The 24,167-nt window shown below is 38.7% G+C and overlaps 1 protein-coding gene across 2 annotated transcripts in view; it reads right to left on the reverse strand.

The window, feature by feature from the left end:
* tmeff2a (transmembrane protein with EGF-like and two follistatin-like domains 2a) overlaps positions 1 to 24,167 on the reverse strand; it is a 140,084-nt gene that overhangs the window by 115,148 nt on the left and 769 nt on the right. For both annotated transcript variants that reach the window (XM_034110345.2, XM_034110344.2), the window contains exon 2: positions 10,242 to 10,351. In XM_034110345.2, coding sequence (XP_033966236.1) covers positions 10,242 to 10,351 — 110 coding nt within the window. The remainder of the gene's footprint in view (positions 1 to 10,241; positions 10,352 to 24,167) is intronic.

A 24,167-nucleotide genomic window follows, 5' to 3' on the forward strand; every position in this document is an offset into this window, starting at 1 on the left:
AAAGAAAACAGGGCATTGAATCGACTTTATTAACAGCCAACAGCATTATCAAATCAGTTGTAGTTATCTTTCTAAAAATGTCTTTGTTAGCGTTTGCAGAATTGTAAACAACCTCAATAATCTAATGAAAGAAGACAAGTTGGATATAAATGCAAATACCTCCTAAATGAGCACTAATCGTTTTGTTGTTATTAGCAACACCTAGGAAACATGAGGTACATGTAACGCTACAGTTATGAGAGTATCTTAATTTGTATCTAATATTGTGTTTCTTGCCTGAAAAAACTGCTTCAAAATCATTTTCATGTGTTTTGTTCTCGCTATGATTTCTTTTAGAAGCTTTGCCTCATCTCTCTGTGATTTACGGAGTTTCATGATGAACAGAAAGCTTATTGAGGCTAACTGCTGCTAACAGTAGCTGTAAGCTCAGTTAGTGATGCTGCCACGACTTAGAACTCACAATAAAGCACTGGAGCTTTGGACGAAGGATGTTTTCAGTCCTACGGCAGGGGGATTGCGCCATTGTGGTGCTAAAACAGTAGCTAGTCGTGTGGGCAACAGACCTGGTTAGTGATATAAGCTAACTAGCTGTGTCTTGTGTTGTTGCACTTGAATTCAGTTTGGCTGTGTTAGCAAAGTTGTCCACTTGCCCGCATTTGATCATTAATGGAATCATTATAAATGCACATCTAACATTACGGCTGTATCTACCGCAGCAGTGTGGAACTGAATTGCACACTTCAGGGGCACTCAATCAAAAGGAAACTGATTTACTGTGGAAAAAATAATTGTTTTTACGCTTGTGGATGCTGGAGATAAACTTGCTTTTACATGAAGAAATATCACAGGTATCAAACTACCATTGGGTCAATGTGGCCATTAAACAAATCAACAGTAAGCAATCTGCAACAAAAGCTGTTCAAAAAGTACTTATTTTCAAAAAGTCGGGCTTATCCAATTGCCTTTAGCCTTTAGCTGTGGCTTCAAAATAAAGTGAAGGTCCTTCTTCAGCGATCTCATTGCAGTAACTGATTTTGTCCAGCCCTGAGATGATGTTGGCATTTTACATTCTGTCTCGTTCGTCACAGATAAATGCTTATCATCATCTTTGGCAGGGTCCCTGCTGTTCCAGCTTCCAAGTGCAGCCGCTTATATGGGCCTGCATCAGTCAAATAAATTCACCATTACTCAAAATCTCAGTCCCTGTCCGTTCACATGGCCTTGGATAAAAGGATGGTAAATGAATGCAAATATATGGAATGGGGTCTGCATCAGACGCTGGTCTCAGGACCACCTGGACCTCTGTGAATGTGTGTGGAACACTATCATTATTTTACATGTTATCATATAAGCCTATTTGTGTGGAGGTGGTGTGTAAAAGGAGAGTAAGATGGGGTAAGATGGACGGAGGGTGCGGTTTAGCACTTTGAGGAGCTAAGCATTTGTGGCCTGTGCGTGTTTTCTGAAAGGTGCACTCCAAAGCATTTTCACAAGTCCTTGTTTAGTACGATGTGAAGGACGCACTGCCCTTCCACACCCTCCCATCAACATCATGCACCCACATTAGCGCTCATTCCTCTTTGAAGTGCTGCGAGCTTCAGCAGGCCAGCCATCACAACCCAAACATTAGGACGGCTTCCGGCAGTGAAAGGCGGGAGAGCAATTTGAGGTCAGGCATTACAGCGAATAGTAGCCACATCAAATAATCAGCAGGGAGCATATTGAAGACCACATGTGCTGCCAGCATTACCCAAAGTTCTTTTATATGAAGTCAATAACCATGCAATGCTGACTGGATGTACTTTAAGATGTCGGATGCTCATTATGATGTCAGAGGTTACTATCTCCAAATGACTATACGCCATTAATGTGTGAACTAATGTGACATAAGCTGATATGTTCCCAGTCTGTGAAGCTGTGTAGTACATTTACTCATCTTCCCACGTCTACATATGCACACTACGACCTGATCAATGCTAAGGGTGTACATCACTAGTTGAATGCAGATATGGCACAATATCGATTCTAGCATCGGACAATGTCTGCCACAACAATACAACTTTGATTCATTTCATTTCAGTGGTCTGTTATCAATGTGAGACCGTATCGCATGCCCATTTCACACCATCAGTTACATTTATATCAACTCACAAAAAGCATCCAAATACGATTTTACAATTTTAGGACCTTGCTCTGTAGAAACCATTGGAATCAAATGATGAAGAACGTGCCATGGAAACTTCAAAATAAAGGCATTTATTAAAGATGATATATATCGATTTGGTTGCTTTTTATAGATGATATTGGATTGTTGACGTTTACATCAATCCAGATCGATGGATTGTTACAGCTCTGATCAATACTGGATTTAAAAAACACAGATATCGATATTTGGGAATGGAAGAAATCTGATGTAGTATTTGTAATTTTAGAATTTATTGGACGAAAGTCATTTCGTTTTAACATAAACACATAATATACTTTTTTTGTGACTATGATACGTACTGATGGGACATTTTAAAATCTAAAATAGAACCTCACAATGTTCTCTGGTGGACAATTCAAGGAATGGGGAAACTGTTTCAAAGTGACTCTAAACCTAGTTTGGTATTTCTGACTGCAATGTGTTGTAACTCATTGTCAAACGGATACTTATATATTTCCGCAATCAGCTTTTATTTGGGATTATATAACCATAGACATTACTTTTTTGGCAGGAAATGAAATGACAGAAATTGAACCCCAGATTTAGCTGTTAAATCCAGTGAGATTAGTTGTATCCGGGAGCTAACATCCCTGACATTTTTGAAAAAGCAGGCTTAGAGAAAAAGGTACACCAAGTCTAAATGACAAAATGGGACGACAAAGTTAAGTTGAGGCAACTAAAACGATTTGGTTTTAAAGTCAGGTGGAGATCACGGTAATGGTTTTCTTTTGTGGCAGAACAACATTATCCATTAAAACATGTTCATGTCTGCATTTGTGTTAAATGTTCCAATATAACCAATAATACTGCAAGTGTTTAATTTATATGTGCTCCGGCAAAATCAGTGAATGAAACAAATAATACATTTATGTGAATAATGGATGTTTTACTACACTATTCGAAGCACTTTTGAATAAAATCATCAGAGCATTTCTGTTTAAAAATAGCCCCAAGGAAAAGACATCAAATTCTCAGAGTTAACATTGATTTTATTGCCTTTTTCATTTAAATATAACTACCCCATAAACACTATCCTGCACCCATACCACTATGGTGGATATTTTCTTTAATGCAGTTTGAAAATCTTTCTTGAAGCGTGCAGTCACAATCACTATTGCCTTTTGCTTTTAATGGATCACCTGTTCATTATTTGTAGTGCTTTTACTCACAGAAATGTGGAAATGCTCACAGACACAACCATTCATGTGCACTTGAATGAACATTTCTATGTCATTTAGCCCACATGACAATCCTCACCATCATTCAATACAGTGTAATGAACTGAACTACCCCAAACAATCCCAACAAACAAGCTCCACGTCCTCTACGACGACATTTTAAGCATCCTCCCTACAAGCCCAAAGCCAGAAACAGGGCCTGGGAAATCAAACCACACCACCATGAGCCAGTGAATCACTGCTTACTATTGGGAGTATTTGTCTTGTTTATTCTGCAAAACATTCAAAACAACACAGCCCCATTCGTGGGTTGAACCCAAAGATATCCTACCAGGCTGCAGGCTATGTCTCTGGCGCCACAATTCTGTGCCCTGTCTGTGAATCAAAACTCATGCAGACATTATTAAGCCGTATTATATCAGGACAACTCAGGTCGTGCGAGGTTACTCCTGCCGACCACAGAAAAATAATTTGCAGCGAACTTCAATGTTCTCGTTTCATTGACACATTTAGTGCATTTGTCCTATTTAGAAAACTGGATGTACTTTTGGTCTGTTGTCAGCAGCACTGAGCTGTAAATAATCCTGACTTACGTCACCCATTAATGTCATTAATTCACAATATTTAATGCACAATGTTCAAAAACGTATGGTCAACTACTGTCATAGATGTTTTTCTTTAGATTTCAACTTTCTTATTAACTTCATAGTTGAAAAGAATACTAAGTTGGAAAATGATGATATAAAAAAGATGGACAATATTAATATTTACAGTTTTAATTGAAATCCTATTCCAGAGCGTGCATGTATGGATCATTTTGCTCCTCATTGGTTAAGCCCCTGTCACACTGTACCGAAATGGACACCCGATGGACACACGATGAAGGAAATGTTCAAATTCGGCTGTGATCGTAGCAACATCGGGCCATTCGTGAGGGCGTCTAAGCCATCGTATGACCGCCGGTGGAGTTTCTCAGGCTCCGGCACAACTTCGTGAGCGGCAACTTCGTAAGGCACTCGTGAGGGCATCTTGTCAAATCGTGTCATCTTCGTGTTATCATCGGTGCATTCTAGTGTTGTCACGATACCAACATTTTGGTTTCGATACCGATACCAAGTCAAGAATTGCGATTCCGATTCTTTTTCGATACTTTTCTTAAAAAAAGGGAAACACGGAATATCGGCTTTAAAATTAGGAATAACAGATGATTTTAGCAGTCAGAACAACTAAAGCAGCAGTGTTACTAAGAACAGAAACGCCAAAGAGTCACGTCTAATATAAATATATATAAAAGCATTTATTTTAATTGTGTAGCAGTGAGTTTATCATTTTGGCAGCACTGTTGAGCATTTTGAAAATGTATTTTCATGCCTCTGTGCAAGGCTTAGTCTTTCTATCTTTATAGCCACTGGTGTAAAGTAACTAAATTCATAAACTCAAGTACTACTTGGGTACAATTTTGAGATACTTGTACTTTATTTAAGTATTTCAATGTTTCTTTTGCTACTTTGTACTTATAATCCACTACAGTTCAGAAATAATGGTGTACTTTTCCTCCACTACATGTATTTAATCCCTTTAGTTACTTCACAGATCTGGATGAATGATGTGAAATATAATCAAGTGTTAAATCAGACTTTAGTTCCACCTGGAGTAAATCCACCAGCTACCCTGCAGTCTACAAAGTCATTCAAACTAGCTGAACATTTATCAGCTTTGAGAACACTTTCATGATCAATCATTATAAAACATATCATATATATTATTCTGAAATGGACCAATCTGCACAATGACTACTTTTACTGTCGCTACTTTAATACTTTTACTTGAGGAACATTTTGAATGCAGTACTTTTACTGTAACAGAGTATTCCTACACTCTGGTGCTTCTAGTACAAGACCTGAGCACTTCTACTTTTACTGTCGCTACTTTAACTATATTTTGATGATAATACTTTTGTACTTTTATTTGAGGAACATTTTGATTGCATGATTGTTCCTACATTCTGGTACTTCTACTTTAACTCAAGTACAAGACCTGGGTACTTCTACTTTTACTCAAGTACAAGATATATACTTATACCACCTCCGTTTATAGCCTATGAAAAAAACTAATAGAAAACGAAGGCTAAAGCTAACGTTAGCAGATAGTGATGCTAGTTTGCTAGCTAGCTAGCTCAACGATAATATTGCGACATAAACACTTTTCAGTGCACATCACGCTCTGCTGCTCCGACAGGAAGCTCTGCTCTGAACACCTGAACGGCCCGTTCACAGACTTCTGGCGTCTTTTTTGTCAACAAGCCGAGGCGCAGCGGCGGTTGCACTCCCACTTGCAGCCATGCTTCTCGTTTTCTCACATGCTCTGGCAGCTAGCGCGTGGCCGCGTGCAAGAGAGAGGGGAGGGACTTAGAACGTGCTTGAGAGGAGCGGGACAGCAGGCACGGCTGCAGTGCAGGGAGTGGAAGCAGAGCGGCGTTTTTTCACGGGAGTACTTTTCCCCGTCATTCTTAAAGTACCGATACTAATGAAACGGAGGAATCGTACCGTTTTTAACGGCAGGGTATCGCGGTACCTTTCAAGTATCGGTACACCGTGCAACACTAGTGCATTCACACTCACTCTGATCGGGGCGAATGCCCGATGGCACCGATGATAACAAGATGCCCTCACGATGGCCTTACGAAGGGCAACATTGACACACGAATTCAACACGCAAATGAACCTTCGCAAGGTCCTTCGGCAATTTTTTGGCATGCCAAAGATTTTACCACCGCTCACGAAGTTGCTGCCGGAGCCTGAGAAACTCCGCCAGCGGTCATACGATGGCTTAAGATGCCCTCACGAATGGCCCGATGTTGCTACGATCACAGCCGAATTTGAACATTTCCTTTATCGTGTGTCCATCGGGTTGTTTTATTGCACAACAAAATAATGTAAACATATTATGTAAATAACCCAATTTGTGTTCTGTGAAACTAAAAAGGATATAATATATTATTTTGAAGGACAGTTGACAGGAAGTTGTTGTTGTTATGGAAACAACATTGCGGAGAAAACGTAATATTTTCTACATATAAAGACGGATAAAGTAAAGAACAAAGTCTGAAGATATCAGTACAGTATCATAGTACTGTAACATAATTGTTTTTGTTACTTTCGTTGCAGTTGTATGTCTTAAATGTAATGTAAATGTTGCCTTCGTGTGTGGTTCGGGGCCATCTTCGTGCGAAATTCACAATTCCATATTCGTGTGTCCATCGGGTGTCAATTTCGGGACAGTGTGACAGGGGCTTTAATGGGTAAATTCCACCAAGTATTTTTGAGAAATGACTGCCCAATAAACTTTTAAAGATACACATTTGCACACTTTTTATTGGATACATTTGTCAAGGCAACAGCTTAATGTTATGCAATTAACTTGTCAAATGTTAGCATACCAGAACACTTTATGTGGTGGGTAGGCCTGTCACGATAGACAATTTTGTTGATTGACATTGTCCCAGAAATAAATACAAAGAATGTTGTAAAATGTATGAATTTGATAATGATAACATAAGAAAATATAATTTCACCTTTCACCAAATTCACCTTTTCAAAGATCAGTGAAATCTAGACATTGGAATTGGGATGCAACATTTTTTTTAACTAAACAAATCATAGAAAATGGCTCTGTTGACATTATTATGGATGTCTTCCCAATGCCCAAGACGCCAAGGAAAAACCTTGTTGGAAAAATATTGGTGACAATTATATGTAAACAAACACATGGCTAATATAGAGGCAAGTGCAAATTATTGAGGTAATGTCTATATATTGTACAATAAGTCAATAACGTAATCGCAACAGGACAATCTGTTGGCAATGGAAAACATTTCTGTATCTTGTATCCAACCTGCATTCATATAGAACTCTAAGCAACATTTTCTGTAACAAAATATAGCAGAAAATCAGAGCTGCATACTGTACAGTGTTGTAATGAGAAACACTGCCAGTGGCTCCCAAACCACAGGAATATATTACAAAGCACCAGAAAGGAAGGAGATGTGCCATTTAGCCTTTGGTGGGCAGTTCTAGTTGAAGTGCTTCAGTGCCATGAGCACACATATTTTTAGAACGGACGACTCTTTTGGGAATCAGCACTGTGACCTGACATTAACAAAACCAAAATGGCAACAATAGCTATCCGCAACAGCTACTGTGAGATGAATTACAAAGGACTGTTAGTGATTAGTCAAGTTCGTAGAAAAAACTCATTTTCAGGTACGAGAGAGTGCGTTGCTCTGTAGCTATTTGACTCCGCTGAGTGAGTGAAAGTCTTGGCTCTTTCAAGGGCCAGTGTGAGACGAATCTAATGCATCTTGGCAATGAATAGTGTCCATTGATTCCACCACATCAAACTCACTTCCTCCTCACAGAGCTCCTTGCATGTCTCTTCCTTCCAGTTTTTCTTCTGTGTGTGAGAGTTTGCACGCACACATCCATATATTCTGCTAGAACAAAGAAAATCCATCCAAGAGGAGAATGTATACAACTTTCATGTCCCTGCTAACAGTGCTCAATGAACTGCCGCCATGAGACGAATCTTGAACCCATTTATTTGACACTGATCGAGAGTGACTGATTATTCCGGTACAAAGCAACAGTTGCTAGGATTTACGTTGACTGATGAAACAAAGGTATCCGGTAAAACCTCCCCCACAAACAAACAGAAGATGCATGGATGAGTTGACCTCAGACCTGCGGTATTAAGCAAGAAATGGTGGTCTGACCTGTTATTTTCTAAAGGCATAGAGAGCTGCTCGGTGTACAGTGACAGCACTATCAGTGTGAGATCTCCTGAAGAGGAATGGAGCTGTAATGTCATCTATCTGCAAGGCCTCTGTTAACGTTGGCTCCCAGGGAAGTACGAAATTGAGATAAAAGCTGGTGACCAATCGAGTGTCAGCCTGCCGAGTGCCTGGCTGTGCTGATGACGATCTGATAAAAGCGATGGACGAGAACACATGCTACGTCTTTAGATCTCTGCGGCTTCATTTATGTAGGGCTCTGCATAGCGTATTAGTCTGGCAAACGTTACACTAAAATCAATACTCGGCTGACTGGTTTGCTCCTTATTTATTATCGGTGTGGCCGTAAAATTAAGTATGAGTCATAATCAAGAAGGGTATAATTTCCCAGATTCATGCCATTAACGAGGGTCTTTCAGTTTTAGCCTTATCGGGGGAAGACTTGTTTATGAATGTGGAGAGTGAACAGTGGTCCAACATAGTCTAATGACATTTCACAAGGAGCCGTAAACCACCACCCATTGGGGTGGTGGTTTTTTATTGTCCAATCAAGACAATGGACTTCGATCTATGTTAATTGTATTTATACTTGTAACCTTTCATCTCAACCTTTTTCAAGTAAGTATATTTTAAACGTAAGCTTTTTTTGCTCTTAAAGAGCACTTTCTGTGAATATCACTATGTGAACACTTGACAATTGAAACCTGTTAAGTTTCAAGTAGATACAGCAACATAATACAATTTAATAAAAGTATTAAACTGATCTAAGCTCCTCTGTTTCATGCATTTACTCTGTTGTTGATGTACAATGCAAGCATACACTAACCTTTGCTATATATTGGGTTCTAATCAAACATTTTTAGACTATAAGAAAGATGATTTATCTATTTGGCAAAATCTTGGACGAGTAACGTGGCAACCCACAACACTTGATTAATCGTTGACTAAACCAGATGTTATCGGTTATGGCTAATTACCTATTAAACCTAACTTTGGCTCGATGGATTGGTTAAAAAATGCTGTATTCCCCTCACTTGTTATTATTTTCCACTAACTAAAATGAAGTAGCCACTGTTACGTCATCCAATGTTTTGTGAAAGACTATTTTGAAATCTAGAATTTGTCCTTTTGGCCAACGCCATCTTATTTTTTATGAACCAGAAGAGACATGAGAGGGTGGACCCGACAAATGAACACCGAACAACATTGTTTTGCCAACATAAATATTACAGTTTGCCTTCCTGAATGAATAACCTGCTTTAAAAAGGTAAAGGTTATCAGACTAAAACATCTAACTGGATGTTAGCCATGCCCTAAATCATACCCATTTGATTGTCTCTTTGTACTAAATAGGACTTTAATCAACAAAATAAACATCATGCTTTACTGAGGAAGATTTGAACAGGAAAATGTTGAATAAATCAAGTGAGAAGTAGGGTTATTTTCTTGTGGACAGAATACAAATGGATTATCTAACCCAGCCAAAAGCGTAAAAAAAAGCTTTTAATGTTGATCTCCAGACAGTGGAGTAATACTGCTCAAAGAATATGCCAGTCATAAACAGGGCTTTTTTAACAAACAATAAGAGCTATAAATGAAATATCCGTGTAAGTAAGACTTTGTTACTACAGTGTTTTTTAAGCTAGTTAGTAATGCTAACGATTGCATCTTGTGTAAGTATATAAGACCCCGTTTAATCCATTCTTAACACTTTTTTTGTGCTTTTGCTTTAGAGTTGCTTTAAAAAAAGACATACATTTCTCAACTAAATGCAGAGTATTGTTCCTTCTACAGCTCAATGCACACTGCTTCCACATGTAAGGAAATCCAAAGCTTGACAGCCCGTAAGCATTTACAGCTAAAGCTATAATAAGACAATCTGTCTTCCTAGTGGTTTAATGTTATGAAATGTATTCTCATAAATTATGCGGTAAGCAGAAGGACAGAATTACGTCCAAACTGAGGCCGTTTTGCATTTCTGTAGGTTGTTTAATGAACTGCCAACTAACACCAAACACACCTCAAAAGGAAAATAGAACAGTGAAACAAAAGTATAAAAATATCTTACCTTGAAGTCGCAAATGCATGTCACCATGTTCCCAATTCTTAGACATTCCCCATCGAACTTGCATGTGTTGGTGTCGCACAAGAACAGGTCTGTGTCGCGGTCATCAAAACCTGGAGGACCAAAGCCAACAAGAGACATCAGTGACTAAGTGTTTCTGTGTTCAGGCCTCAAGCAACTGTAACCTCGGCCCATCCAGGGTCGTCCATAATGAGTGTCCACCATTAGTCATGGCTCCCAAAGCACCATGCACTCTTTGATCACTTACTGTGCACTTTAAAAAAGACAATGCTAGTACACATGCTTGTCCTTAGCTGCCAAAATGATGAAAGACGGTTACAAAAAACCTGTCTCTGGAGGGATGAACAAAAGTGAATCCTTCATTTGATGTTTGGATGATGGTGGTGGACAGCACTGATTAAATATATCGGCCCACAATGTCACATAGGCGGTAGCATTTGATTCTCTACTCGTTTATTTAGGTTTGTCCTGTGATATTTGTTTGTGTACAACAAGGTTGACTCTTGGGCGTTGTCCTGGAGAGGCAAACCTGGCATATGATCCGATTCAGGCTGCGTTAGGGATCTCAAATGACTCCAACAAAGCATCCTGAATCAAATCAAACAGTCACATGGGCATGAGACTAGACTGAGCCCGGGGCTATTAGTCTACCTGAACTGATTGCTTACAAAAGACAACCTTATGTACATGCAGTCTTTTGCATTTCAAAAGTACATCTAAATTTGATCGAATTCCAGCTGAAATAGAGTCGGACATGTTTATTGTTGGAGCATTAGGATTTATCCTTGGGGGGAGTATTTGGCCAGCAGTATGATCTCATTAATTTGGCAGGTAAAAGACGCAAAGGCTTTATTCCAATTTGCTATGTGGCTGAAGATTTGGCACAGAACACAAAACATTTCCAGTAGCATTACTTTTGATCAACTTTAAGGGGGGTTTATGAGCAAAAAGACTGCTCTGTTTATAATGGCGAATTACTGACTGCTGATGATAACACACAAGGGTCGGATTACAGCCTGATTTGGGACGTTGTGCAGTAAATCATGATTTTTTTCTCTGAATATCAGATTGTTTAAACTATTTTTGAAGGGCTTAGTCTAGAAGTCATTATTATGCATTATGCATCTATACAATCTGCTGCATCAGCTTTAAAATACACTAGAGCCTGACTGATACAGCAGTTATTCAAATAAAAATTACATTGCACTCAGGAATGATATGCTGCTTTGCTGTTTGGAGTTAACCCTTATTTTTTCTTATGTTGAGCATCTTTGTTTAGCATCTATAATAATTGATTTGCAATTAAGTTTAGCATCGCATTTAAGTATCATTGCCAACTCTCTCTGTATTTTACTGTTGGCCTTGAATGTTTATCGGCCAATTTGTAGTTTCATGACGTAATTTAACTGTCACTTTAGATACACATGTGTTTCTTCCAAAGCGTCTTATTTGTATCTAAATTTGATGAAATGTCAACCACTGCAGTAAATCAAGTGCATCAGGGACACTTCAGCTCCTATATAACATATCAGTGTCTGTGTCTTACTATTTTGTGTCTCACTCACCTGAATTAAAGAGAAATACATATGTAGCAAGGCAAGGCAAGTTTATTTATATAGCACTTTTCAACACAAGGCCATTCAAAATGCTTTACAAAAAATGAAATACATTAAGAAAATGGCATTTAAAATCAGTCATTAAAAAGGAAGGCTAATAAAATAAACATTAAAAGAAAGAATACATGGATACAAGTTACAGTGCAGTCTATGATATGAATAGTTCAATTAAAAGCAGCGACAAAAAGATAAGTCTTCAGCCTGGATTTAAAAGTAGTAAGAGTTGCAGCGGACCTGCAGGTTTCTGGGAGTTTGTTCCAGATATTTGGAGCATAATAACTGAATGCTGCTTTACCATGTTTAGTTCTGACTCTGGGGACAGCAAGCTGACCAGTCCCTGAAGACCTGAGAGATCTGGATGGTTCATAATTTAGCAGGAGGTCAGAAATGTATTTTGGGCCTAAACCATTCTGTGCTTTATAAACCAGCAGCAGTATTTTGAAATCTATTCTTTGACACACAGGAAGCCAGTGTAAAGACTTCAGAACAGGAGTGATGTGATCCACTTTCTTAGTGTTAGTGAGGACTCGAGCAGCAGCGTTCTGAATCAGCTGCAGCTTTCTAATAGATTTTTTAGTGAGACCTGTGAAGACACCATTGCAGTAGTCGAGTCTACTGAAGATAAAAGCATGGACAAGTTTTTCCAAATCCTGCTGTGACATTAGTCTTTTAATCCTAGATATATTCTTTAGGTGATAGTAGGCTGATTTAGTAACTGTTTTAATGTGACTGTTGAAACTCAGGTCAGAGTCCATGACTACACCTAGATCTCTAGCTTTATCTGTTGTTTTGAACATTGCAGACTGAAGCTCAGGCATAACTTTTATACGTTCTGACTTGGCTCCAAAAACCATTACCTCAATTTTATCTTTGTTTAATTGGAGAAAGTTCTGACCAGTTCTGATCCAGTCATTGATTTGTTCAATGCACTTACTCAGTGTTTGAATTGGAGCATAGTCTCCTGGTGAAATTGTTACGTACATTTGTGTGTCATCCGCATAGCTATGGTAACTTATTTTGTTGTTCTTCATTATCTGAGCCAGTGGTAGCATGTAGACGTTAAAGAGAAGAGGCCCCAAGATGGAGCCCTGAGGTACCCCACATGTCATATTTGTCAACTCAGATGTGTATTTACCTATAGAAACAAAGTTGTTTCTGTCCTTTAAGTAGGATTCAAACCAATTTAGAACTGTTTCCGAAAGTCCCACCCAGTTTTCCAGTCTGTCTAGTAATATGTTGTGGTCAACAGTGTCAAACGCAGCACTGAGATCTAATAATACTAACACTGAAGTTCTGCCACTGTCTGTGTTTAAGTGGATGTCATTAAAGACCTTTACAGGAGCAGTCTCAGTGCTGTGGTTTGGACGAAAGCCTGACTGGAACACATCGAAACAGTTATTTAAATGCAATAAATTACTCAACTGTTGAAAAACAACTTTTTCAATGATTTTACCTAGAAATGGGAGGTTTGATATGGGCCTGTAATTGTTCATTACTGAAGCATCTAGATTATTCTTTTTTAAGAGCGGTTTAATGACTGCAGTTTTCAGGGCCTGTGGAAAAATACCTGAGTGAATAGATTTGTTTACTATATGAAACATCTTTGAAAAATCCTGTTGGTATAATATCAAGGCAGCAGGAGGAGGACTTCAGAAGTTGTATAATGTCCTCTAGGTTTTTATCATTAATCTGATGGAATTGTGTCATGGTGTTTGAATTGATGTTAAGTAGACACAGAGACAACACATTTGCTGTTCCTGATGCAGAGGCACTGATTTCCAACTCTACAGCAAAACAACAAAGAGAACTGTGGAAACTGATACAATGATAACAATGTAACACCTTATATATTACTGTTCCAGCTGATTAGGAGAGTTTAACTTCAAATGTGGTTTTGCAGCAGCAGCGTTTGGGCTTGGTCGTTTTAAACATTTAAAACCGTTTAATTAAACATTAAATATGACAAATATTGTATTTCAAGAAGAGCCTGCAGTCCAGAATGTGTGGTGTGATTTGAATTTCAAGCAAAGGGTGAACAAAGATACTTATCTTTGATGTTCAAAGATGAACAATGTGCGGTTTGTGCCTTTATTTGTCTCAGTTCATGCTTGTAGCCTGACTGGAAATTGTTGCATGCAAGCTATTTTACCTTTTTGACTGAGATCAAGCAAATACTAATTGATGATCCAACATCTCTTAGAAGAAATATATTTGAATGTCAGGTAAATTACCAGGCTGCAACTCAAGTATGAACAAACAACTTCTAATTGAGTGTTAAATTGATCTCATACAGATACACTCTTTTGTGATTATGTTTTTAAAGTAGGGATGGGTATCAATAACCGGTAATAAATTGGTACCGGTACCTGATTGGTCAGCCCTATGATACCGATAAGCTGCTGGACATCATGGCTGCTATCTGTATGTATGTTACGCTACGTTCCGGTTGGTGAGAAACACTCATGTGACAAAGGCGAACCATTTAAAATACTACTGAGCCTCATGTTTTAATGCTTTGATTCATTCTGAAATACCACAATAATAGCTGAATAAAAAACACATGAGACATCCAAAATCTTAGTTTATAAGTTATTTTGTTATCTTTTCTTTTTGTTCTTCTCAAAGACTTTAACAATACAGTTATTTATGTAAATAAATATATATTGAATCTTTCACATATTTTCACGCAACATCACGTTGTTATTATTTGCACAAAATGATGGAGGTATGAGTAGAGTATCAATAAATACCAGTATCAATAAGCAGTGATGGTATCTATAAAATCCCAACGATACCTATCCCTATTCCACAGGGAGCAAAAATGTCATGTTCAGCTTTAATTGCTCTCTTGGAGAAGGTATGGTGTCACTGTCAGGCTCAAGGACACCTCCGCACCATGTCCTCTGACTCTCACAACCCACTATCACAGCATGTAGCTCTACTGTATGTTTTAGTCATACTTGGGTAAGGTTCAACCATCCTTCAAATAGTTGTATTCAAAAGACAGCCACCACACAATCAGTTGGCACAACAGAATGAAATAACACAAAAAGACATTCACAGTTGGACTGCACAAGTGATTCAACTCCATCAAAAGGAGCACTTTGAAATCACCCTTTTATATTTTTGTTCCATGTCCTAGTGTACTTCAAGTTTAATGGTACTACATCCCTATTGCCCTGGTAAAAAACCGACAGATTCAATCACCAAAAGACAGAAGAGAAACTCAACATCATCACGCTAGTCTTATTATATTGGAGACAGACTCTGCACCTTCTGTAACCCGACTCTAATAACCAATGCCCCTTTTCCACTTCTAAAAACCCTCCTTGGCATGGAACAACCCATCAGGCAATAATACCCCATGGAAAAGAGGCCCAGTGTTAAATGGCCATAAAGTGCAAGCTCTCCATGCAAATATACAATCATTGAGCCAAGTACAGGGATACAGTATGAGAGGTATTGACGCTTGGGGTGCTTGGGTACAAAGCCCTTAGCCCAAAGAGGCCATACCAGGCAATCTGGGTAGCCCAAAAAAATTGGCACCCAGGCAACTGGCACTGTAATACCCACTGGAGAGAGGCATTGTTATAATGACGATCATGCTGCTGGCTAGGTATATAAATGGTTGGAACATTTCACTTTTTCTCACAAGCTTTGTAAGATGGGTTTGTTTTTGGTGGAATCACTCCAAGCTACTAATTTCATAGTTTGATTATTTTTTTTGGATAGCAGGCAATTCTTTTTATATGAAAGGAAAAAGAGAGAACGTGACTCTTGAACATTCCGTTAATCTGTCTTCCTTACCAATAAACAGATGTGCAGCTTGGATATCTTCAGCAGACATGAGCAAGAAGAACACATGTATCACTTGTGAACAACAACTTAGGTATTCATTGCAGCTGGTTATATGAGCAACAGAGCAATCAAGACTGATAGATGAAATAAAAAGGACACTAGAATGACAAAAGAGTGTTCCGCGAAATGTTTACAAGGACACATCAGCTTTTGTTAGGGATGTCAAGCCTCTGAGTGAAACAAGTACATATAACATAATAGAATAAATGTCCCAGATGATCACCTCTCAGAAAAATCTGGGCCAACAGAATTTCGGTTTCAAAGAAAATAAACCACCAATCTCAATTATGTATATGACATTGATTGCTTTAAAGCGCCTGGAAATATAGATTTACAGAACTGTTACAACCTGGGAGGCAATTTATCATACTTCTTGGGAACGCAATATTATTAAAAAAATGTTGTTAGTGTCACAGTTATAAATGACACACAATCACCCACACATGCAAGTGCTACAATCCGTTTACAGAGAGGTAGAAACTGTTTCAAATTCAGCAATCGGACTGCATCATTTCAGAGAACATCAACATCACTAGAGCAAGATTTGTTGTAAAAAAGATTTCTTTACCCCACTAAAAGTCATTGCTAAAATAAGGGGAGACTCACAGCAGAGAAATGTACATTGTCTCAATCTAAACATGATGAGTGCATTTCAAGCCGTTAGCTCCTTTTTAAATTCTTCACATTTACTCTGCTTCTTGGGTTTTCTAAACACAAATGGTTTTCCTTGTTGAGCAGGTAAAGAAATGGTTGCCGACAGCTCTGCAGACCCATGGAGTTTTCCGAGAGGAGTGTAGCATCCACATCCACACCATTTAACAAAGTAAAGCATTTACTGTTATTGTCTCCAACACCTCAGATCCATTTCCGAGCTAAATCTCAGTTCTGACATCTACAGGGAGCCTGTCCAAAAAACTGCAGAGATAATAACGTGCCAGTGTAGGTAAGTATAAGTATTGCAAAACACTTTCCTTCAAACACTTTGGCAAACAAAATCATGATTAAACTAAATCCTCAAGATATGAATTATCTTTCAAAGATGAACATTCCCGATGTGCAGAACTATGATCATCCCAAGATATAAATCCACCATAACTGTCAGTATGGGAGCTCCATTTTTTTGATGGTTTCGGTATCGAATAAGTCTTGATAAGTCTTGATAAATCAGTTAATCCGTCAAAGTTTTTGAATACCAAACCCTTTTTTGATACCAGGGGCTTTATTATTTCAGAAAGTGATTTGTTAAGAATATTTTTAGACAAATCTATCGCAGTACACTTTATTTACATGTTTGTGAGGTACTTTTCTAACTGTAAACAAAGCAACTAGATGTGGTGTCACATGTAAAGCTAGATCAAGTTATACAATATGAAATCTGACTCCTAATGCTAGTTTTCACGCTGATGAAGTAATAAATATGTATCAATACGCACAAGATGGACTATATTTTACAAGCATTTTACCTGTGTTAAGTGGAAGTTGTAGTGTGTCATGTTTTGACATTTTAATACACGTAGTAAAGTTAGCAACCACATTACAGGCAGTACCAGAACTTTGTGAAAATAGTAGTATTGTATAAGAAAACTATGAAATAGTCTACACTTTTGTTGTCTTATATTTTGTTAATGCGGGTACTGATTGAAAGGAAGTTGTGTCTCACCTGTGAAAGGAAGTTGTGTCTTAAATACACAGGCCTACTTTACAATAAATTAAACACAGCACTTGGGGAGTCCTCTGCACATTTGAAGGGGAAAAAAACATTATTAAAATGGGCCCACTTTGAAATAAATAAAACATATAGGTGCACCCTAAAAAGAGTTAAAGGTAGGGTAGGTAAGAATGGAGAAACCAGCTCGAGTGCGCTAGAATTTGAAAGTACACAACCGGAAAAAATCTGCCCCTTCCTTCAGACTTCCTTACAGAGCCCCTCCTCCAACACACACGAACGCGCACATGACCAATGAGGGCACGAGATAAGTTTGTGCACAGATGGAAGGCTGACAGGCAGGTAGGCCATCCAGTTACTTTAGCCGGGCCGGCTCAGATGATTGGTCGTGCTTTTACAGCGCTACGGCTTCCAGAAATTAATTTTTGTATGTATTTATTGTCAAAGCATTTAATATATTCATTGCTATCGGGACGTTAAGAGCATTCCATGGAATATAACAAAAAGTGTTTTCTGAAATAAATTACATACCCCATTGAATTATGACTGAAGAGCGTCAGCTGGCTTCCTCTCCCGTGTTGTTCCTCGATACGTAAAGGCTGCACCACCGTTGACAACTTCTCTCTACATATCAAACATACCGGTAAACCAGCATCGTTTGCTGTGAAAGCATATAACTCTGCCCATACAGAATTAAATCCTGTGTTCCTCCGGTACTTTTCTTTGATTTATCCATAGTTCGCTCATCGAGCCGGGGGTCAGGTTATTCACCTCCAAGAAAAGGCGCTCGCGCGGGACCGTAGCAGGATATGACGCATATTTTAGTTGACCTAATTAAAACCGTTTTGTTTTTTAGTTATGTGTCACAGTATCACCTCAAAATACAAGATACGAAACATTTTCGAATAATCGATTATTATTCGCCAGGGCTGCCGAATAATCGATTTTGATCATGGTCAGTTTCTGGCAACCCTAATCGGGATGACGTCATAATTCCTAATATCGGACCGATAATTATCGGCCCGATAATTATCGTGCATCCCTAGTATTCGGATCAAGGGGTCACAGGTTCAAACCCCACTGCAGTCAGCATGTTGTTGTGTCCCTTGTGACCCTTCACCCCAAATTGCTCCTGTGGGGGTTGCCCACAGTATTGAGTATGTAAGTCGCTTGGATAAAAGCATCTAACAAGTGACATGTAATGTAATGTGCCCATAATGCAGGCACACTAGAACTTCCTTTAACAGCTTGGTCTCAGTTTGCATACACACTTCATTATGACTAGGAAAATAACTTTTGATTCGTTAAGTAGTTCAAACTTTTAGAACATAATTATGTAAATTATTAAGTGCTATTTCAGTGTTCTTATTTGTGGGCCAATTGGCAAAATGTGACGGACTTGGAAGATCTAAGTCCTCGGTTTGGCCAATATGTCAAATTGGTTCGATGCCTGGCGCAGTTCTCAAGTTCTCTTTACACATCTATGGTCTCACACATTCAAAATACAATCTGACACCCTTTTATGGTGCACACAGCACAGTACGAGAAAGAGACAAACTGCAAAGAGAGAGAAATTATGTGTTTCAGATAAAGCTCTGGGCGGAAAAGCTAGCACATTTTCTTAGGAAAATTGTGGACATTAGGGACTGGAATTTGCGCAGCTTGTACAATATCAAAAGAAGATTTAAGATACATACTTAAACTAGTCCAACAAAAAGTAATACATTACTACTGGTATGACACAGCTGTGTGAAACCAACTCAAAATAATGAAACAAAGTAATTTTTTTGACCAAATTTCTGCTGTTATGGCTATAACAAATATATAATTTACTCTTATTGAGTTAGATATGAAGTATTTCTACCTCAAATATTTGCTTTTTAACATGTTTTTTACATCTAAAACACTCTAGAAATGGAACATACTCTTATTCCGACATCATTAAATGTTACATAAATCAATGGTAGGGACATATTCCTGTGCAATAGTGTTAACATACAGTATGACCCGCCGTTGTTTACATGTGTTTCTCGGTGGTTAAATCTCTAGGTGGGGTCTTGTTCATTTGTTTTGTGTGTTCTTGTCTTATTACGATCTTGAACAATTCTTGTTTATAATTGATACCGTTTCACAGTAAGCGCACTGATTAGAGAGCAAACTCCCTCTCGCATACCGTCTTCCATAAAATGCTGCTGGTTGATCCGGGGGTTTCTGGGCACAGCCTGAGTTGCCCTGTGTCAGAGGCCTGGAAAACGAACACTTCCTGCCGTTCCAGGAGGAGATTACAGTGAGCTGAATAATTAACGAAAACAAGCTAGCAAACATCAAATATTGAAAAGGGAATGTTTATATGCTAACGATTAAGATGGCGAGCGAAGCACTTACTTGTCTAAAAGAGGGAGCTTGTCAGCCAAATGCATCTCCTCCTCCTTACCTACCTGGAATTTCACAACACTAAAGAAGCACCAGGAGTCCTTCCTCCCTGTCTTAAGCATTGTTCTGATAAATAATTAAGTAGGCTACATTAATAATGTAGGCTGAACAACCACAGCGGTGAGACATCCTTTCGTGACCTCCCTTATGCCAAGGGCCCTTTATTCTATGACTTTGCAACAGGTTTTCAAATAGGGAGAGTCACAGTTCAGCCATTATTATGTTATTAAAAGTTATTAATGAGCTTGAACAGAATGGGTGCTCTAATTACAGCATTACATTTAGGAAACAAAGCAACAAAACAACTCTCTCCATGCTTGTTGCTAATTAGTAACTCTTCTGATTAGACCTTCCTACTTGTCTTTATTCATGTTTTTCTGCCGCAGTTTTCTCTCAAAGGTGTGGACCTGCTTGCAAAGGAAGCTTTCTTGACCTCCGTGTTGACAACTCTTGAAAGCAGATGGCCAATTCTCTCCAGACTACTGGTAATTCACTCCACTTGATGGGATTTACAGGCAGCTTTGCATATTCTGCACTCATCCCTGTCACTTCAACTATATCAAAGCGTCACATGGCCTTTCAGAGTGAAAAAAGCAAGGGTGGGGGGGGTTCAGAGAAGAAGGGATTGTGGCTCTTGCTCAGAAATTCTGCCACAGGGAATGTACGGTATCATATCATTGGATTGAAATTCTTGGTATACTGCAATCATGGAATCCTAAAAATGAAATGGGAGCAACTGGTACTGGAAGGCAAGAGATTAATATTAACACCTAAACTTGTTTTTGATACGGATGAATAAAATGGCACAAAGGCATGAGCTGCTTTTTGTCCAAATTCATTAAGTACACCTTTTAAAGATAACACAGACTCTGCTTGTTTATTTAAAGTAATAGGCCTATAAGCCAAAAAAGACTATAGGCAAAATACCACCACTGTGATGATTACACAAAATGCTGAATACACAGTCAACTGTGCCGAAAGGATATAAAAAAACCTGTCCAATGAATTTGAAAAGATGTGGTTCCCCATTACCATCCCATGCATAGATACTTAATTAATGGGGCACCAGCTTTTCAATGGAGGTATAAAATTAGCATCGTAATAAGACCTCAAACACTACATTGCTTATTTGGCTTGTGAAATATCGAACATGAATTTGTCCTGAACCCGGAGAAAATTATCCCCTGACTCAGCGGTTTTTGAGTGTTTTAGCGTCTTTCAGCACAATGTTTTGGTCTACAGACCACAACTGTTTAGGTTGAGTCCCATGGCTCTCATCAGTGTTACTGCCAGCAGTACAGACATTTGATTTCAGCAACAAAGCTCTGATAAACGAATGGGAACATTTCACAAATAACTAGTAGGGGTGTAACTGACCAAGAATACATAAAGTAAAATGTAATTGGTCAACTCTTGCCTATTTTATACTGATTGTTGAATCACATTGTTGTGTCTTTGTCCTTTTTCTAGTGGAACGAAGCAGTTTTCTTACGTGTAAAAAGTGCGGGACAGATGCCAGCCAGATACAAAGAACCACGTTTTCCCATCAGTGCGATGATTTGACTGTGAGATTGGCATTTAAATCAGGCTCTTTAGATTGAATATTTGGTGTGAACATGTCTGGTGAAATATTGTATTTCACAATATATGTACAGCATTTTGTGCTGCCCTCTAGTGGCCACAAAAAAACTTGATGTAACATAAATGTTAAGTACTTCAAATGACTTTCCAGCTTGTAATGTGCACCCACAGAATGACAGAACCAGTGCCACGCTTCCCCCCTACAGTAAGGTATTTCTTGTAAGAGTAATCTGTTAAAACAAGTATATTTTCCTGGTTAAAGGATGTAGGAAATTCCAATCTAAAACAAATTGAAAATCACTTCTTTCCAACCATCAGTACTATTCCAGTATGCCATGACAGTGTGACAGTGAGCCAGCTTGATCAATATTCTAAAACTGAATAGCTAAATAACATATTTATTATGTATGCTTTTGGCATGTCAGAAATGTCTTCAGAGAAAATCACTTCATATGTTGCCTGGTGACAGAAAGGTTTCACAGTTCCTTTAGAAGACTTGTGAAGTTTTACTTTAACACTTCCTATGTATAAATTACGGGTTCCATTACCCAAACATAACATCAGCAAATGCATTAATTTGCAAAAACATACGGCATGTAAAGATATAGGAACAAATGTTGTTTCTGTAACAGTTTAGTCGATCAAGATGTATTTTCCGGAACACTCCTTATAATGCATGTATCTCGTTGACACACTCTGTTCACCACAGACATCTCAAGACCAAGTCTATCCCTGGGCTCACCACAGAACAAAGATTAACTTGGTGTCAAGATCATTTTGGGATGCTGAGATCTGCCTCAGTGAAGCCTTCAAATGACAGTCATTCATGGCCATCCACAGATACAAACCAACCAGAATGCCAATCTTTGTCAACGCTCTTCCCTTTCTCTTCTATTCCACCAAACAGAATCTCAGTCATCCAGAGTTCAAAGCCAGTACTGCTCAAATTGGTAACCCTATCCCCATTTTAATGACACTACAGCCCATAATTATCTGAGTCTTAGCACCGAGGTGACACGGAACTCATCACAAAGCTGTTTTCCCAGCCTGGCTCATTCTCCCTAGCTGAATACTGTCACACATTAGTGTTGTTGTTAAAGTGCATGATATGCAGGAAGGAGCGGATAATTAAGCCCGGTGCAATTACCGTGAGTTTTTTCTTTTATAGTTATTATTTCTGAAAGGAGTTTTTTTACTCCACGTGTCACCTGTTCTGTCCTATTAATTGTAATTGATGCTGGGGGCATGTGTGTGTACGTGTGCTTTGTTCTCAGTATATGCACTTAAGCCTCCTCAAGGCATGTTGGATAAAAGCCTCGAGATGCATATGAGTGTCAGGAAGTGTGTACATACAGGATGTGCACTATTATCAGTCACGAGCAGATCATCAGCACCAGCGACAACAACACTAAAGCATCCTCCAATAGAATCATTATGGAGCATCTAAATAAACATATGCTCACACACCAAAAACCACTACAAATTAACATATTAAAGACAGATCAGCTCATGCATCACAACCACTGACATTTGGGATAGATTAATCAATCAATCGACTTTTTTTTATTTAAATCTAAAATTGTGCATTTAAGGGATTACACCATGCATTTTGAAGCTTTACTTTTAGGGAATTATCCTATTCTCAACTGTTGTATACCTTACCGGGGTGTCTAATTTCATATTTCTCCATTATGTTTTGGGATTTTTTTAAACTAATGAATTGTTTTTCCTTCTAAATCACTAATACATTAAAACCCTCACATGTTTGAGTTTTAGTTCATTCTAATTAGCTTATAATCATAATCAAATCTCTTGTTTCTTATACATAGATTTGTTTTCTTGAAACCTCCTGCCAGCTCTTTCTATGATGTTTGATATACATCAGCACTCTCTTTAGATCAACATCCGAGCCTACCCTGCTGGTATTTGGATCTGCAAACGGCAGTCATGATTCCATATTGACGTGTGGCTGTTATGAGCTATAATAGCAATACTGCCCGTGGCCGTGAGTGTGTGTGGAATTGGCTCGGAGCTATTTTAAGGGCTCAGACTTGGACAGGCGACAGGGGAAATATATGGCGGCACAGGCTGATTTACAGAGGGAGTCGCTGCAGCCCGGTCCGCTCCTGCTGCTTTTATCGCTCTGGGCACGGAGCAGAGAAAACAAGTTTACTGCTCGATGTCCCATAAAAAAGAACAAGTAGATTTGTATTTAAAGGAACACTTGATTGAAGGATAATAAGATTTATCGGTGCGTTTTATTGAAATTAAGGGAATTTAATGCATGATTAGTATAAATATCTCCAATTTCACTATAATGTAAGTGACAGATTAAGTACACAAACCTCAACTATCACCTGTTAATAACAGTGTTGGTTTTATTATTGTGGCGCACACCGCGTTTTTCCCGCTTCCCAGTCCTTATCCAGCTACATTTCCCGTTAAAATGCCCCTCACTGCTGCTGTTTCTCTCGGATCGAAATAATTGATCCGTGCCTGCCAGGTGATAATTTTGACATGCCTCGCTGCCATGCTCCGAGACACACTCAACCAGCACATCCAGGCAACCCCCCCCACCCCCCCCCAAAAAAAAGAATCTGCATCCTCTCATCACGGGGCTTTGCGGAACTCGGGATCACACCGCAGAGTCCAAACACACGGGGGACAACGACCCACAATAATATCTTATCTGAGAGGTCCTCTAAACTTTGCAGAGTCAGAACACGCGTCTTTATTGTAAGGCACACAGATGGC

The sequence above is a fragment of the Pseudochaenichthys georgianus genome, chromosome 21 (genome assembly GCF_902827115.2).
Source record: "Pseudochaenichthys georgianus chromosome 21, fPseGeo1.2, whole genome shotgun sequence".
NCBI lineage: Eukaryota > Metazoa > Chordata > Actinopteri > Perciformes > Channichthyidae > Pseudochaenichthys > Pseudochaenichthys georgianus.